Consider the following 13,858-nt stretch of genomic DNA (forward strand, 5'->3'; position numbering starts at 1 on the left):
TCTGTCTGCCTCTGCCCACTTGAGTTTGGGTTGCTTTCCAAAACGCCCAGAGAGTTTGGCTGCAGCTTAGCTGCTGCTGCTGCTGTTGTCACCACCACGTTTGGAGCAGGAGGTGTCCGTCCACTCCCGCCTTTCTACAGATTATGTCAGGCCCACCTAAGCTAAATCCATTTCACTTGCTCAAACGGCGGAGGCGGCCCAGGTCCAAAACCTGTACACCTGAAGGAGCGTCTCCACCCCCATCGTTCAGCCCGGACACTGAGATCCAGCGCCGAGGGCCTTCTGGCGGTTCCCTCATTGCGAGAAGTGAGGCTACAGGGAACCAGACAGAGGGCCTTCTCGGTAGTGGCGCCCGCCCTGTGGAACGCCCTCCCATCAGATGTCAAAGAGATAAAGAATTACCTGACGTTCAGAAGACATCTTAAGGCAGCCCTGTTCAGGGATGTTTTTAATATGTAATGCTGTATTGTTTTTAATACTGATTGGGAGCCGCCCAGAGTGGCTGGGGAAACTCAGCCAGATGGGCGGGGTATAAATAATAAATTATTATTATTATTATTATTATTATTATAAAAGGCCCGGTGCTGCTCAGTGGCAGATCTCCTTGCAGGCAGGAGATCCCAGCTTCAGTCCCGGGAGAGCTGCTGGTAATGTCCCCTGCCTGAAACCCTGGACAGCCGCTGTCAGTCAGTGTGGACAATACCGACGTAGATGGGCCAATGGCTGATTTTTTGCAGAGCCTCTTCCCATGTTCCTGTGGCTTCATGGCCCAGGGGAAATGGAAACGTCCAAGGGACCAGGTGATGCCACTGCCTGCTTCATCCCGCTTTTCTGGACACCCACAGGCCGCCCACCCAACAACCTTGCTTGTCGTTCATTGCCACCTAGGCAAAAGACTCAGAGATCAGTCAAACGCTTTAAAGCTGGTTGGTATCAGTGACAGGTTTCTGGGCGTCAAGCGACCCGGAGTTCCCAGCGCCTGCTTAACCCACCGAGGGCTCTCCACTGCGGTCCCCTTAGTCTGGATCGTGTCCTGGGGGGCGGGGCGGGAGGGCAGAGGCTGCAGGGTCGAGCCTTGAGACCTCCAAGGGGGTATTTAAGCAACCCAAGTATTTGTAGGGTCAGAGATCAGGACGGAATCCCGTTGGGAACGTGTCTGACCCATGTGGGAAGCCTAAAACGACAGGGCCAGTGGAGAATTATCTTCGTATCTCCTTCCTCCGTCCCTCCTTCTCTCTCTTTCCATAATTTCCTTCCACAATGTTTTTATTCATTTTTCCTGACTTCCTAGTTTTAAGCAAAGGGTTTCTCAAACAGCTGGTAAGGGGCTCCTCCGCGTGAAAAGGGGGAGGGATCCCCAGTCATGGTGCGTGTGAGGAGCGGCATGGTGTGGTGAACCCAATTCTTTCCCCACTCCAGCTTAAGGGGCGCCTCCTTTTAACTCGCCTCAGCCCCTTCTGCATTTTGGGACGCCGGTTTTAGGAGACGGACATTTAATATATGCCTTCCTTGTGGAGGGAAGGAAAAGTCACGAAGAATATACGAGTGTTAGGGAGGTAGTCCTGGGATTCTGAAAGGTCGAGTTCGCAAGCAAGCAAACAAACAAAACCAGCAGAGTGCCCCACAAGTCGGTATTCCTAAGCTACCCTCTGTCTCTTCGCTAACCTAATTCCTCCAGGTGTTTGGCTCTACAACTCCCACCAGCTCCAGCACCGCAGGCCCTGCAGGCAGGGGCGGATGTGAGTTGGAGTCCAGAACATCTGGAGGGCACCAGGTGGGCGACGTCTGCCCTTAGAGATGTGGAAAACGGGCTTCATGGGGGCTTCATGGGACCTGCGCTTCCAACTCTGTAGGGCAAGTTCTTGAACGCTTCAAGGGCACGTCGCTGGTAAAACGGTCGTTGCGCTCATACGAATAGCATTGAGCCGCTGTCTTCAGGCCCGCGCCCCAGCCATGAGCCATCCCTGCCTCAGGAGTTATTCGTTAGCTTGCACCCCTCTTGCAATGTTTGTTGCCGCCTTCTCTTTCTCCACCCGCCTCTTCCCATCATTTTCTGTTGGGGGAGCTGTCCCCAGAGGGAGGGTCATGCTCAGGGCGCTGCTGGGCGGTGGCAGGATCCGTTCCCTGCGGGTGCTGAAATAGAAAGCGCAGCTTGCGCGGCTTCGCTCCATCCCGGGAGCCTCTGGGGGCTGCCCTGGAGGGTCTAAAAGTGACACTTCTCGCCTTCCTCCTGCGAGGAAAGGGGCCAGGCGGAAGCTCCTCCCCCCCCCCCCTGCTTTCCCCAGGAGGGCTGGGAGTGGCGGGGAGGAGCGGGAGGGGGTCTCTACCCGGACCAGGATCTTTCCGCGGAGACTGCCGCTGCGCTGCCACTCCTCACTCCAGGTCGCTTCTGACTGAGGCAGCAGCCCGGCTGGGCTTGGCCCCGACGGCGCGGCCAGGAAGACAGAGCTCTCGAGGTGCCCGCCTGGGTTGCGCGCGTCAGGCCGGCGGCGGCTACGGCCTCCGTCCTCTCCGGGCCCGCGCGAGCACATGGTGGCCGGGCCTGGCCCGGAGCTGAGCAGCCAATGGGCGCCGCGCCCGACGTGATGTCAGAGCAACGCTAGAAAAGGCGCGGAGCCTTGCGCTGGGCTGGGACTACAGCGACTCCTGCCCGGATCGCGGCTCCTCCTCCTCCTCCTCCTCCCGGTCGCCCGGCCTGGCCCTCCCCTCCGCCAGTTGCTCGCTCGCTCCCTCCCCCGTGCCTCGGTCCCCGGAGCAGCCACCTCCGCCACCGTTGCGCCTGCCCTGCAGAGAAGTGCTCCGGCCGGCCCCGCCGCGGATCCGGCCAGTCCAGGAGCTTTGCGCCAGCCGCTGCCCGTAGGCCTCCTGCCGGCTGCCCGCTCGTCCCAAGCGCGGCGGGAGCTCTCGCCGTCCGGGCGTCCTGGGGCTGCGCAGGGGCGAGGAGGCAAGCAGGCAAGCGGCGATGCTTTGAGCCAGCCAGCCAGCCAGCCAGCCAGCCAGCTACCCCGCCATCCCGCTCTCCACCCGCCGGCTGGCCTGGCCTGAGCCGACCTCGCCAGGGGACTGAAAGCAACCGCGAAGGCAGGCAGGCAGAAAGGAGGAAACGAAGGCGAGACGGCGCTGCCGCGTTGGAGGCATGGCGTGGCCTCACCGCGAGTAACGGGAGCGGCCGGAGGACGAGCAGGAGAAGCGCGGGACCTCCCAAGCGGCGCCCGCCGGCCACCAGCCCAGCCCTGCCATGCTCTTCCACAGCCTGGCCGGCTCAGAGATGCACGGCGTCATCGACGAGATGGACCGGCGAGCCAAAGGCGACACGCCCGCCATCAGCTCCGCCATCGACCGCGGCGAGACTGAAACGGTAGGGCCGCCGAGAAGGAGACCCCGCTCTCCGCTGCTCCGGTGATGGGCAAGCGCCAGTGGCTTCCCTCTGGTTCACCCAGGAAGGCCCAGATCCCAAAGTTTGGGGAAAGTGAGGGCAGGGGAACCCCAGATTTGCCCAGCGGCCGAGCAATTATATATATATATATATATATTACATATATAATTGCATTCATTTATATATATGCATTCATTGAAATAATAATAATACAATAATAATAATATATGCATTCATTGAAATAATAAGAATCCACTTGCAATAGAGGGAACCGAATCGGGGAAATCGGGGGAACAGTGAGCCTGCCAAAGCGGTTCACTCTGGTGCTGAGGAAAAGCGCAGCAGCTTTTCTGGGAAAGATCCTGCGTTTCAGGGGTTCGGAGTAGCTAGCCATAAGGGGTGAATAAGTGAATAAATAAAATGCATTCGTTTAAGAAATAATTTTAAGAGGGGGAGTGGCTTTGGCTGATAAATAAAATTCTTTTTCTTTCATTTTTTTGGCTTACTAAAATTATGTTTCTTCCTTCCTTTTTCTTTCTTTCCTTCTGTCTTTCTGATTCCCCATTTAAAACAAAAAAAGGTAAAGTCAGTAATATCTCTATATAATTATCTATTTATATAAAAAACTATATATTAAAAATAGATTAAATTCATTCTCGTTGCGCACAAGATATTCAAAGTGACAAAGGCCTTTATTTCTTTTCTTTTTTTATGGGGCGGAAATTAGACCGTTTTTTAGTTTATCCTGTTTTTTAGTTTAAAACAGACTGACCATTCAGCAAAGTGCTTTCCCCTTACCCGTTCTGTGCCTTCCTTCTTTCGCCCACTGTCGCGAGGGTGGGGAGCCAGAGGCGCTGGGAGCCTCCGGTGGGCCGACGGCTCCGAACCCTTCTCGGTTCGAGCCTGGCGCTTCCACGCTCAGGCCTGGGAAACAATAAATAAATGCTTGTACCGATTCTATGTGTTTTATTTTATTTTGGGATTTTATTGAAAATAGAGAGGAACCGATTTACATTAATCAGAACATGACATTTGCAGTCGCCTTTTTAGTCACTATCCTCCCGTTTTGATTTCGGATATTTTTGGAATTTGCTAAGTGGAAAAGAAATAGAGCGGGAATTATTATTTTGCTTTATTATTGTTGTTTTTTAAAAAATCGGGTTTCTTTTTTTGTTTTATTTTTGGGTGTTTGTCCCCGTTTTGCTCTTTAAAAATGTTTTTCTTCAAAGGTGGAACGGATAACTCAGAACTTGGATAAATTAGCCGTCGGGTGTCCCGATGCCCGAAATTCTGGGGTTGCTTAAGAGGGGCGGTTTTAAGAGAATTCCCCAAGCCTCGGCCCCTGTTTTCCTGTCTCTTCTCATTTTTACGCATTAGTTTAAGGAACTAAAGGACTCCACAAAGACAACAACCCAGCTGGGTTCAATTTGCAAATGTTTTTTTTTTTTTTGTGGGGGGGGAAACATGAAACAAAACTTGGGACATTTGTTTGTTTTGTAACAAGCGCAAGAAGGCGAGGACTGGGCATTTGAACACGCATTTCGTTCATTCGTTTGACTTAAAGAGGGATAGGGAAGCAGACGCGGACTTAGGCAGCAGTCCTATTCCTTCTGGAGAGGAAGCCCGCTTCAGCTCGCTTGGACTTACTTCCTAGTAGGCACGCACAGGATCGCGCCACATGTCGCATCGAAATGTTTTGCGCCTTAAGCCCAGGGCTGAAAATGCTGCGCATGTTTACTCTGAAGGAAGTCGCACCGAGCTCAGTGGGGTTTACTCCCAAGCAAGCGCAGGTCAGCTGGCAGCCCCAAGCGGCTGAGGATCTAAGTACTTTCAGGAAGACTTGGGTGTGTTTTGTGCAAAAGCGGCTTTAGAAACTCCCTTCTCTTTTTCCTTTCCCCTTTCTTTAAAACAGTCCGAGATTTGTTTACTACTATTTTTTATTTATTCTTTTCGTAAGCAATGTAATGCATTTTAAAATCACTGCTTGTTTATGTTTCATTCTGCAAGGATTTAAGATTGGGCTGCGATGTCCGTCGATTACGTTTCCTTTTAAACCCTCAGATTTTTATTTTCTTCCAGTTTCGCAGCCAAACCTCTTCTGCTCTGCAGCCCTGCCCTCCCCCGCCGGCCTTAGCCTTGCGTTGCTTCTCTTCTCCCCGCCGTCCCGCATTTCGCACCCCTCCCTCGGTGTGGCACAATCCAGATTGAGAGCGGGAGAAAGGACGGGTTCAACGGTCGCTTCCTTCTCACTAATCCCTTCTTTCCCTCTCTCCCAGGGGCCGTTTTGGTGGGCCTGGACTGAGGTGCGGCTTCATTCTAGGCGTGTGGGGTGGGGGGGGAAGAGAAGCGCCTTTTCTCTTAGCTCTTTGGCTTCGCAGTTTCTCTCTCTCCCCCCCACCGCCCCCCACCCAGCCCAGGCTTCTGGTCTGGGCAGCTCCCGCGGGCCAGGCCCCCAAGAGCGCTTCCTTTGGGCGAGTGGGCGGGAGCGGTGCTTTTTGTGGCTGACAACCACCCCCCCAAAAAAAACCCCTCTCTTCTCTCTTCCCATCCCGGGGTGGGACCCCCTGTCCCCGGCCCTTGCTTCAACAAGGAAGGGGAGACGAACCCGAGAAAGGCCTGGGGGCTGGACTTCGCGCCCGGGCCTCCTCGGCGTCCGGCTCCCTAATAAGCGCGCGCCTTGTCTGTCTGCTCCCTCCCTCCGCAGCACGCCATGCCCTCCATCAGCAGCGAGAGGGCCGCCTTGTGCGCGGGCTGCGGGGGGAAGATTTCGGACCGCTACTACCTCCTGGCGGTGGACAAGCAATGGCACATGCGCTGCCTCAAATGCTGCGAGTGTAAACTCAACCTGGAGTCGGAGCTCACCTGCTTCAGTAAAGACGGCAGCATCTACTGCAAGGAGGACTACTACAGGTAAAGCCCCCGGGCGGAGGGGGAGGGCAGGGCAGGCAGGGCAGGCAGGGCAGGGCAGGCCCGGCCGGGGACCGCTGCGACTTTCAGCCCACCACCACCACAAGTAGCCACCCTGGCTACTAGCCACGAAGGCTAAGCGGCGCCTGTGCCTCCACAGCCGGGCCAGTAAATGTTTTTGAACGCCAGTTACTGGAAAAGGCAGGAGTCCGAACCTGCTTGCGGGTTTTGCAGAAGAGCCATCTGGTCGGGGACTGTGAGATTAGGATGCTGAACTAGACGCCCCACCGGCCTGATCCAGCAGTCCGCTCTTACTGTGTTCTTAGGTTCACTGCCCCGAATGCAGCCGGATTTGGCAATCTCTCCTTTGTAGAGGAGACGCGTCATGGCCTGAGCTCAGACCTCCATTCAATGGAGAGAGAGGCCCAGGCCCCCTGAATCTTACAGAAAGTACCCACGGCCTCCTGCCTAACTATGGGGAGGAGGAGGCATGGGGGCGGCGGCTGCCAGGCTAGAGAGTGCTTAGGCCGGGTCGAGGCCCCCTTAATTCGGGCATCCTGGATGGCTGCAGCGAGTATTGCGTTTCTGTGGTAGAGCACTCCAATGGGGCCTCATCCATAATAAGTTTGGGCTGCTCAAAATCTAAGCGGGCATTCAAGCTCAAAATCTAAGCGGGCCCTTCACCACTCGCCTCTTCCTTCCGCTCACTGGATCCCATGGCTTTGGGGCCTGCCTGACTTTCCATAAAGTGACCCCCTCCAAAAAAAGAAAAAAAAGAAAAAAAAACACCGTGGAAAATAACTTGTAGGAAGGGAGGGGAGGGAAGGGGTGAAGGGTGCGTGACCGCTGAAACTCCCGGGAAGTTTGGGGTTGACGCCGCTTGCTTCAGTTGCTCAATAGTTTCTCAGTGCACTTTGCGATTGTAAGCTCCTCGCGAGAAGGGACCTTATAGTTCTGTCCATGTGCCCTATATATGTTAAAGATAGCAGGGACCGTCTCCACTGCGCTCCTGAGCCTCTCTCTTTCTGGACCTCCCTGCAGGAGATTCTCGGTCCAGCGCTGCGCCCGTTGTCATTTGGGCATCTCTGCCTCCGAGATGGTGATGCGCGCCCGGGAATCGGTTTACCACTTGAACTGTTTCACCTGCTCGACGTGCGCCAAAATGTTGACCACGGGCGACCACTTCGGCATGAAGGACAACCTGGTCTACTGCCGGCTGCACTTCGAGGCGCTGCTCCAGGGCGAGTACCAGCTGCACTTCAACCACGGCGAGGGCGCCGCCGGCAAAGGCCCAGCTCTGGGCGCCGCCGCCACTCTCGGCCTGCCCTACTACAACGGCGTGGGTACCGTGCAGAAGGGACGGCCGAGGAAGAGGAAGAGCCCCGGGCCCGGCGCTGACTTGGCCGCCTACAACGCAGGTAAAGGGAGCGGGCGGTGGCGGGAGGCTCGACGGGGCGGTCGGAGCTGGGGCTGCTGAGCGGCGGTGCCTTTTTAGAACGCGCGTGCTTGGAGGGGGAAAATCGGGGCGCCTTGGAGCCCCTCTGGTTGTGCTATGGTGGGGGTTGAGTGGGGCGCTCTGCCGGGCGTGTGACTGCTCAGCTTTTGCAGGGGCTGGATGAAGCCCAGTTGCGCCGTTTTTGCCCCGAACGGGGAAGGGCGTGGGGCACCCCAACCCGAAACCGGAGGCGCGGAAAATGATTCAGGGAAGGGGCGCGACTTCGGAGTAGGAGAAAAAGCAGCTGCGGGGAGCCACTTCGGATTGGCTGGCAGAGTAAAAGGCATGATTCCAAAGGAGGGGCTCAGAATGTTGGATTAATTTTTTCTTTTTTTGGGGGGGGGGTGTTGTAAAGCAGAGGGGGCTGCTTATGAAACGCTGGTGCTGCAAAACAAGCTTTTCGCGCGCTCTGAGCTGTTTGAACCCGGGACCTTTCTCCGCGCCTGAAAATCTCTTGTATCTGGCAGAGCAAATATGAGAGGTTGGGGGGGGGGGAGCAGTGTGGAACCTCCTAAAATGAGTTGCTGGCATCCCTGGGGAAGAAGGCTTCGCTTCCTTCCTCCCCTACAAACGAGACCCCGAGATCTGCGTTCCTTCAGATAATGGTAGTTTCCGCGAAGGCGCTTCCTCCTTTTCCAGCCGCCGCTAAACTTCGAAATGTTTCTTGAGCTCCTTTTAAGCGACGGGACCAGAAATAACGCGGAGAGGGGTTGCTGGAGCGGGGAAAGGCTGCGATCCGAAGTATTGCTACGCTAAAGCGGTAGCAGGGAGAATTTAGAAAGCTGTTTCGTTTTGGTTTAAATTTCCTTATATAACGTGAACAAAAAACCCCGAACCTAGTGGAGTTTCTTTCTGGAAAGGGCATCACACCTACCCAAAATAAATGACTTGCATTATCACTTTCGTTTTAAAAGAAAATTCTGATTTAACAGTTTTCTTCCATTGTTACTATTGTTATTATATTTTATAAATATAACAATATTATTATTCGCCAAAATATTGGGAACGCCTCATCTCCCCAGTGCGCCGAACTTGGTATTTTTGAACCTAAATTACCCAGCAAACTGGAGCTTCTTCCGGCGGGTCTTTTGCGGCCTTTGCCTCTCCTTCCCAGCGTGGGGGCGGCGGCGGCGGGACCTGCGGCTCTGGTCCTGGAGACGCGATGGGCTGTGACAAGTGGAAAGCGGCTTAGAAAGGCGTCCGGGACTTCAAAAACAGCCCCCTCCTAACCCTTTCTCGGCGGCAGCCTCCCCCAGCTGTTACACGAGGGCGCTTTGTGGTCCCGAGTTCACCCTTCCGTGCAAAAATATGTGTTTCAGGGAGAAGGGGGATATTTTGTGTGCGTGCATGTATGCGATATTTAGATATTGATGAATGATAGGTAATTTATATTTCTTTAATATTATAATGTATCTGTGATTGATATTTAATGCGTTGCGAGGGACCTTTAGGTAACAAGTGAGGAAGAAACCTAATGAATAATAATATGTCTTTATAAGACAGGGGTTTGTTGGAGAGTGGGAGGGGGCTTGTGGACTGGGGGCTCCACCAGCGCATGGGTGCATCTGTGGGTACAATAGCTGCTTCTTCACTGCCCCTACTCAGATGTGTAAGGCTTTTAAGGAGGGACTCTTATTAACCCCTCCCTCTGCACAGACCTTGCCAGGTAAGGTGCTGAGTCGAGACTGTAAATTCCACACCCCCAATTTCAGGTAGCTGAGCATTTTGTAGTGTGGCAAGAGATTCCTGCCCAATGTTCTCTCTTCTGGAATCTAGATGTGACAAAGTGGGGGGGGGGGGCGACTGTCCATATTCAGAGCTGCTGCTCTCCTTTTTGGACTGTCCATATTCAGAGCTGCTTTTTCAGGAGGGGCCTCCTCTGCTGCCAAAGCAGGACCTATTCCCTCTCCCCCCCCACCTTCCACGGTTTGAGGAGGAGGGGGGGTCTGGGAGCTAGGGTCTTCCCACTCTCTATTTCCCTTCTTATAGCCAGTGTGTAAGGTTGGCACCACGCCTTTTTAAAGGTGGAGGGATGTGCCTACTCGGAAGCAAGGCCCATTAAGCCAAAGGGGTCTTCCTTACAAGTCAGGACATCAATCCTTGGTCAACAGGCTACTTTCTTCTCAGTGGGGGTGGGGCTGGGGCTGCAGGAGGAGAAGTCTGCCTGAGAGGAGGGGGGGGGGTGAACCCAAAGGTGCCTCCAAAATCTCCTACTTGCCCTGGCACACCCTTGGAACTTTCCTATAATTCAGGCCCATGGTAGCAACTGACCATTTGCAGTTAGGTTCCTTGCTTAATTACTTAATTACTGCTTAATTGTAACAAAAACCTCTAAGCGGTTCACAAGAAACTTTGAGAATATCAATAAAATACTGTTGCAAACAAGTAATATATATATATAACCAGGAGTAAATTAAGGGGAGATTTAAAGGTGTCAGTATCTGCATGTCTGGCTAGGCTTGCCTAAACAAAAATGTTTTAATCAGGTGTGTCAACACACTAATCTGGAGATTCTGTGTCCCACTTCCATTTATTGGCAGAAAATGCAAACTGAGTTGGATAAAAGACATGGGTCTGGAGAAATGGGCACAAGGGTGAATATCCCCCAACCTCCCACCCCTTTGATGCTGACCCTCCCCCTCCCCTCTCTACAGGAGCCAGTGCATGTGTTGTTGTTGTTGTTGATGATGATGATGAGTAGTGGGAGAGAGATGGGTGTATTTCACGAAGGCCACATCCCCTTCTCTAGTTCATATGCACAATGTGAGCAGCAGGTTGGTTGCTGGGCCCCACCCTCAACTTGCTTTGGCTCTTCCCTCACTACCTGTTTGTGAACATGATACCAGTTTTCCTGGGTCTGACCTCTCCAGATCCATCTCAACCCAGCACCTCGATTTCAGCTGCAGAAAAGCTCAGCAGTGGTGCCATTTAGTCATTTTGGACTTTGGATGTAAGAGCCTTTACTCGAAAAAAATGTGGCTAGCTAGCCAGGCTGCATTTGAGCCCCCCCCCTTCCCTTGAGGGGGACTATGATGACACCATTGTAGCTAGATGCCTCTCTAGGATGCTTAGCTGAAGGCCCCTGGGGGGGGGGTGTTGTTAGAGGATGACATAGGAGGTTGAGATCCAGTCTTTTGCATTGGGACCCATATTCCACGCCCGCTTTAAGCAATTTTTGAAAGGACTTTGCTTACAGTGACCTGGCATGTTTTAAAATGCAATGCCTATGAGATCCCAGCCATCCAAGCACTCCCTGTTTGCACATTTATCTCCCCTCCAGAAACTTGCTAAATCTTTGGTTAAAGCTGCCTAAGTGAAGAGCCACTGCTCTGTCTTGCTGGTGGCAGTGAGGCTGTGGGACGTTACATCATGGTGGAGCACCCTCTGGGTTGCAAAGGGTGGATACCACAGCCTCTCAGCCCAGGGGGGTTGAGCTGCAGCCAAGCTGCAAGAGCTTTCTGTATAGGGGTGCGTCACAGGGGCAACAACACCCACACTTTGGGCTTTCCAGCTAAACTAGAGCTGGGGAGCTTGGGGCCACGCAGATTGGTGTTGGACCCCAGGGCCCTTTGGCTTTGGGCCATTCTGCGGCTGATGGGAGTTTGGAGTCCAGCAACATGGCAGGGGTCCAGCCCTGGCAGGGGGAGTAGGGATTGGCATGGACCTGAACTGGAAGCCAATCACATCTAAGCAATTGGGGGGTGGGGGAAGGGTTGGCTTGTGACAAATGAGGGCATGAACATGAGCAGAGCGCCGCTCTGGATCTTCATCTAGGCCACACTGCTGAGTAGAGTGGTCACCAGTGGCTGGAGCGGCAATTGGAGGGACTATGTGAAGAGCAGGCTGTTCCGCGGAGGCCAAGCCAAGTTCTGCAGCTCAGTTTTCCCAAGCAGTTCCAGATGCTCCTGTCTTGGTAGGGGGTATGTGTGGGTGGGTTGTCTGAGTGTGTTTCCAGGCTCCTACTAAGCCACAGGCAGCCATATCTAAAGTTGGGGCAAGGCTTTCCCACAGTCCTTTCTGTTATGCCTCCCCCCCCCCGCACTTGCCTCTTGCCTTTCAAGACCCACTGCTCCCCAGAACATTCTTGTCCAGGTGTTGCAAGCAAGCTTTCCATTGACTGGCCATAGAAAAGCCTGGGTTCCCAGAGCCTGTGGCAACACTGGTGGAAAAGGAATGTTATCTCCACAGAGGAACCCCACTCCCAAACTGGCCAAAGTTCCCCCTCCCCACTCCTTCATTATGCAATGCCACTTTGTGTTAAGAATGTTTATCTTAAGCAGCAGAGATGAGCTGGGAGCAATCCTGTGAAAGTGGTGTTGCACATGTCATGCTGATGACTCTGCAGGCTTTCAGAGTGCACTGCTCTACTTAAACCAAAGCACAGTGGGCAAAATTTGTGAGCTGAGGGGGTGCTATGGGTGCTAACACTGGTCTCTCTCTCTCTCAATCTATTTTACTGAAAAAGTTTAAATCCCTAAACGACCGTCTTCCTTTTCTGATCTGCAGTGCCCATCCACAGCCTGACTTGTTTTTTGTTTTCAGCTCAAACCTTCCAGGTGCAGGAGTGGGCGGGTGGGTGATGGGTGCCCCTTCCCCTCCCCCTCCCCCTCCCTGGAAAATCTTATCTCCTAAACTTGGCTCAGGTTGACTCGTCTTCTCCCTCCCACTTTCCACCAGGCCAAGTGCCCATCTGGAACTATTCGCTGGGAACAAAGTTAGATTAAGGCCTCATTAATTCTTTTTCTTTGCAGGCTGGTGGGAATGCTTTGGGTAGAAAAGTGACCAGTTCTTGGTCTTTTGGGTTTATTATTTTTTTAGGGGGGAGGGGAAGCAAAGGGTGTGTGGGGAGCACGGCTGGGTATTGTGTTCTTCAAGGGTGCAAGCAGGTCAGAAACACTGACTCTTTAGTGGGTAGAGCAGTCAGCTGTGGTGGGGATTTGTACAGAAGACCTCAGCTTCCACTTGCCTGCTCCCTGGCCCAAGTCTTGCCATTCTGAATGGAGGTCTCCCGAGGACCTGCTGATTTGAGATAGTCTGTGACTGTGTGTGCTTATTCTCCCTCCGTGATGGCTTGTGTTTTGTTGGCAATTAAACAGAGTGAACAATTGATTGAATGGATTCTGAGAGGATGCAGCAGTCCTTGGATGTGTCACCTTTGCAGACTTCGACGGAAGGAGCTGGTTTAAAATGGGTCTTTCTCTTCTGCTAGCATTTAACATCCACTGAAGGGGGGGGGAGTCACCTCTGCCCCCAGTCCTAGGGAGTCCTGGGTCTCTACTCAGATGGAGACCTCTATCCAGCCTTGTTTGAGTTGCCAGGTCAATCTATCCAATCTCTTGGGTTTTGCTGTCCTCCCCATCTTGCTACCAATTCCCTTCTTGCCAAGAATATGCAACCCCTTTTGGGCCTTATCTGGAATTTGATTCCTTCTTTTGCTAGCTCAGTGCTCCCCAAACTTGGGGGGGGCACCCCTTGATTCTATAAACTTGTCTCCAGTGCCCCCTGTGCCACCCTAGAAAAAGCACAGCCTGCTATGGAAGACAATAGCACAGTAAAATTCAAGGCTGTCACAATTAATTGCATGTTTATTCAAAATCTAATTAAAATTATTTTGTTTAATTAATTCAACATAACTGATGAACTTGAGCGAGTGATACCAACTTCTCAAAGTCTGATAGTTATCCAGTGTCTCCCACCTGCCACCACCTTGCAGATTAGCACCCCCCAGGTAATCCCACTATCCCCTAGGGGGGGTACTTTCACCCACTTTGGGAACCACTGGGCTTGCTGCTCATCTGTGTGGCTGACAATAACACCCACCCCCTAGGAATGTTGGTGACCATTGTGTGATACTCCACAAACTCAACATAATGGCTGGAGAACCATTGCAGACCCTGGGATGCAGACTTCAGCTGTGGTTCCAGGCTGCCTCCCCCACACTCATACAGCTGCCCACACTGAACAACATGGTTGTCATCCTAGTAAGGAAGATGGCAGCAAGGAGAGCTCAGTGACAATGATTTTGTAGGTCCTTGCTCATTTATATGCCCTCTCCCCTTCAGCAAAGTGGTTCTCCAGCC

General features: G+C 53.1%; 1 protein-coding gene across 3 annotated transcripts in view; it reads left to right on the top strand.

The window, feature by feature from the left end:
• LHX2 (LIM homeobox 2) overlaps window positions 1–13,858 on the top strand; it is a 56,346-nt gene that overhangs the window by 11,006 nt on the left and 31,482 nt on the right. For 2 of the 3 annotated variants that reach the window (XM_081847587.1, XM_081847588.1), the window contains exons 2-3: window positions 6,081–6,286; window positions 7,325–7,701. In XM_081847587.1, the coding sequence (XP_081703713.1) occupies window positions 6,081–6,286; window positions 7,325–7,701 (583 nt within the window). Of the gene's footprint in view, window positions 1–3,128; window positions 3,359–6,080; window positions 6,287–7,324; window positions 7,702–13,858 lie in introns of those variants that run through there. The other variant, XM_081847589.1, reaches the window with a different exon arrangement.

The sequence above is a fragment of the Podarcis erhardii genome, assembly GCF_964252035.2.
Source record: "Podarcis erhardii genome assembly, chromosome: Z".
Classification (NCBI taxonomy): domain Eukaryota; kingdom Metazoa; phylum Chordata; class Lepidosauria; order Squamata; family Lacertidae; genus Podarcis; species Podarcis erhardii.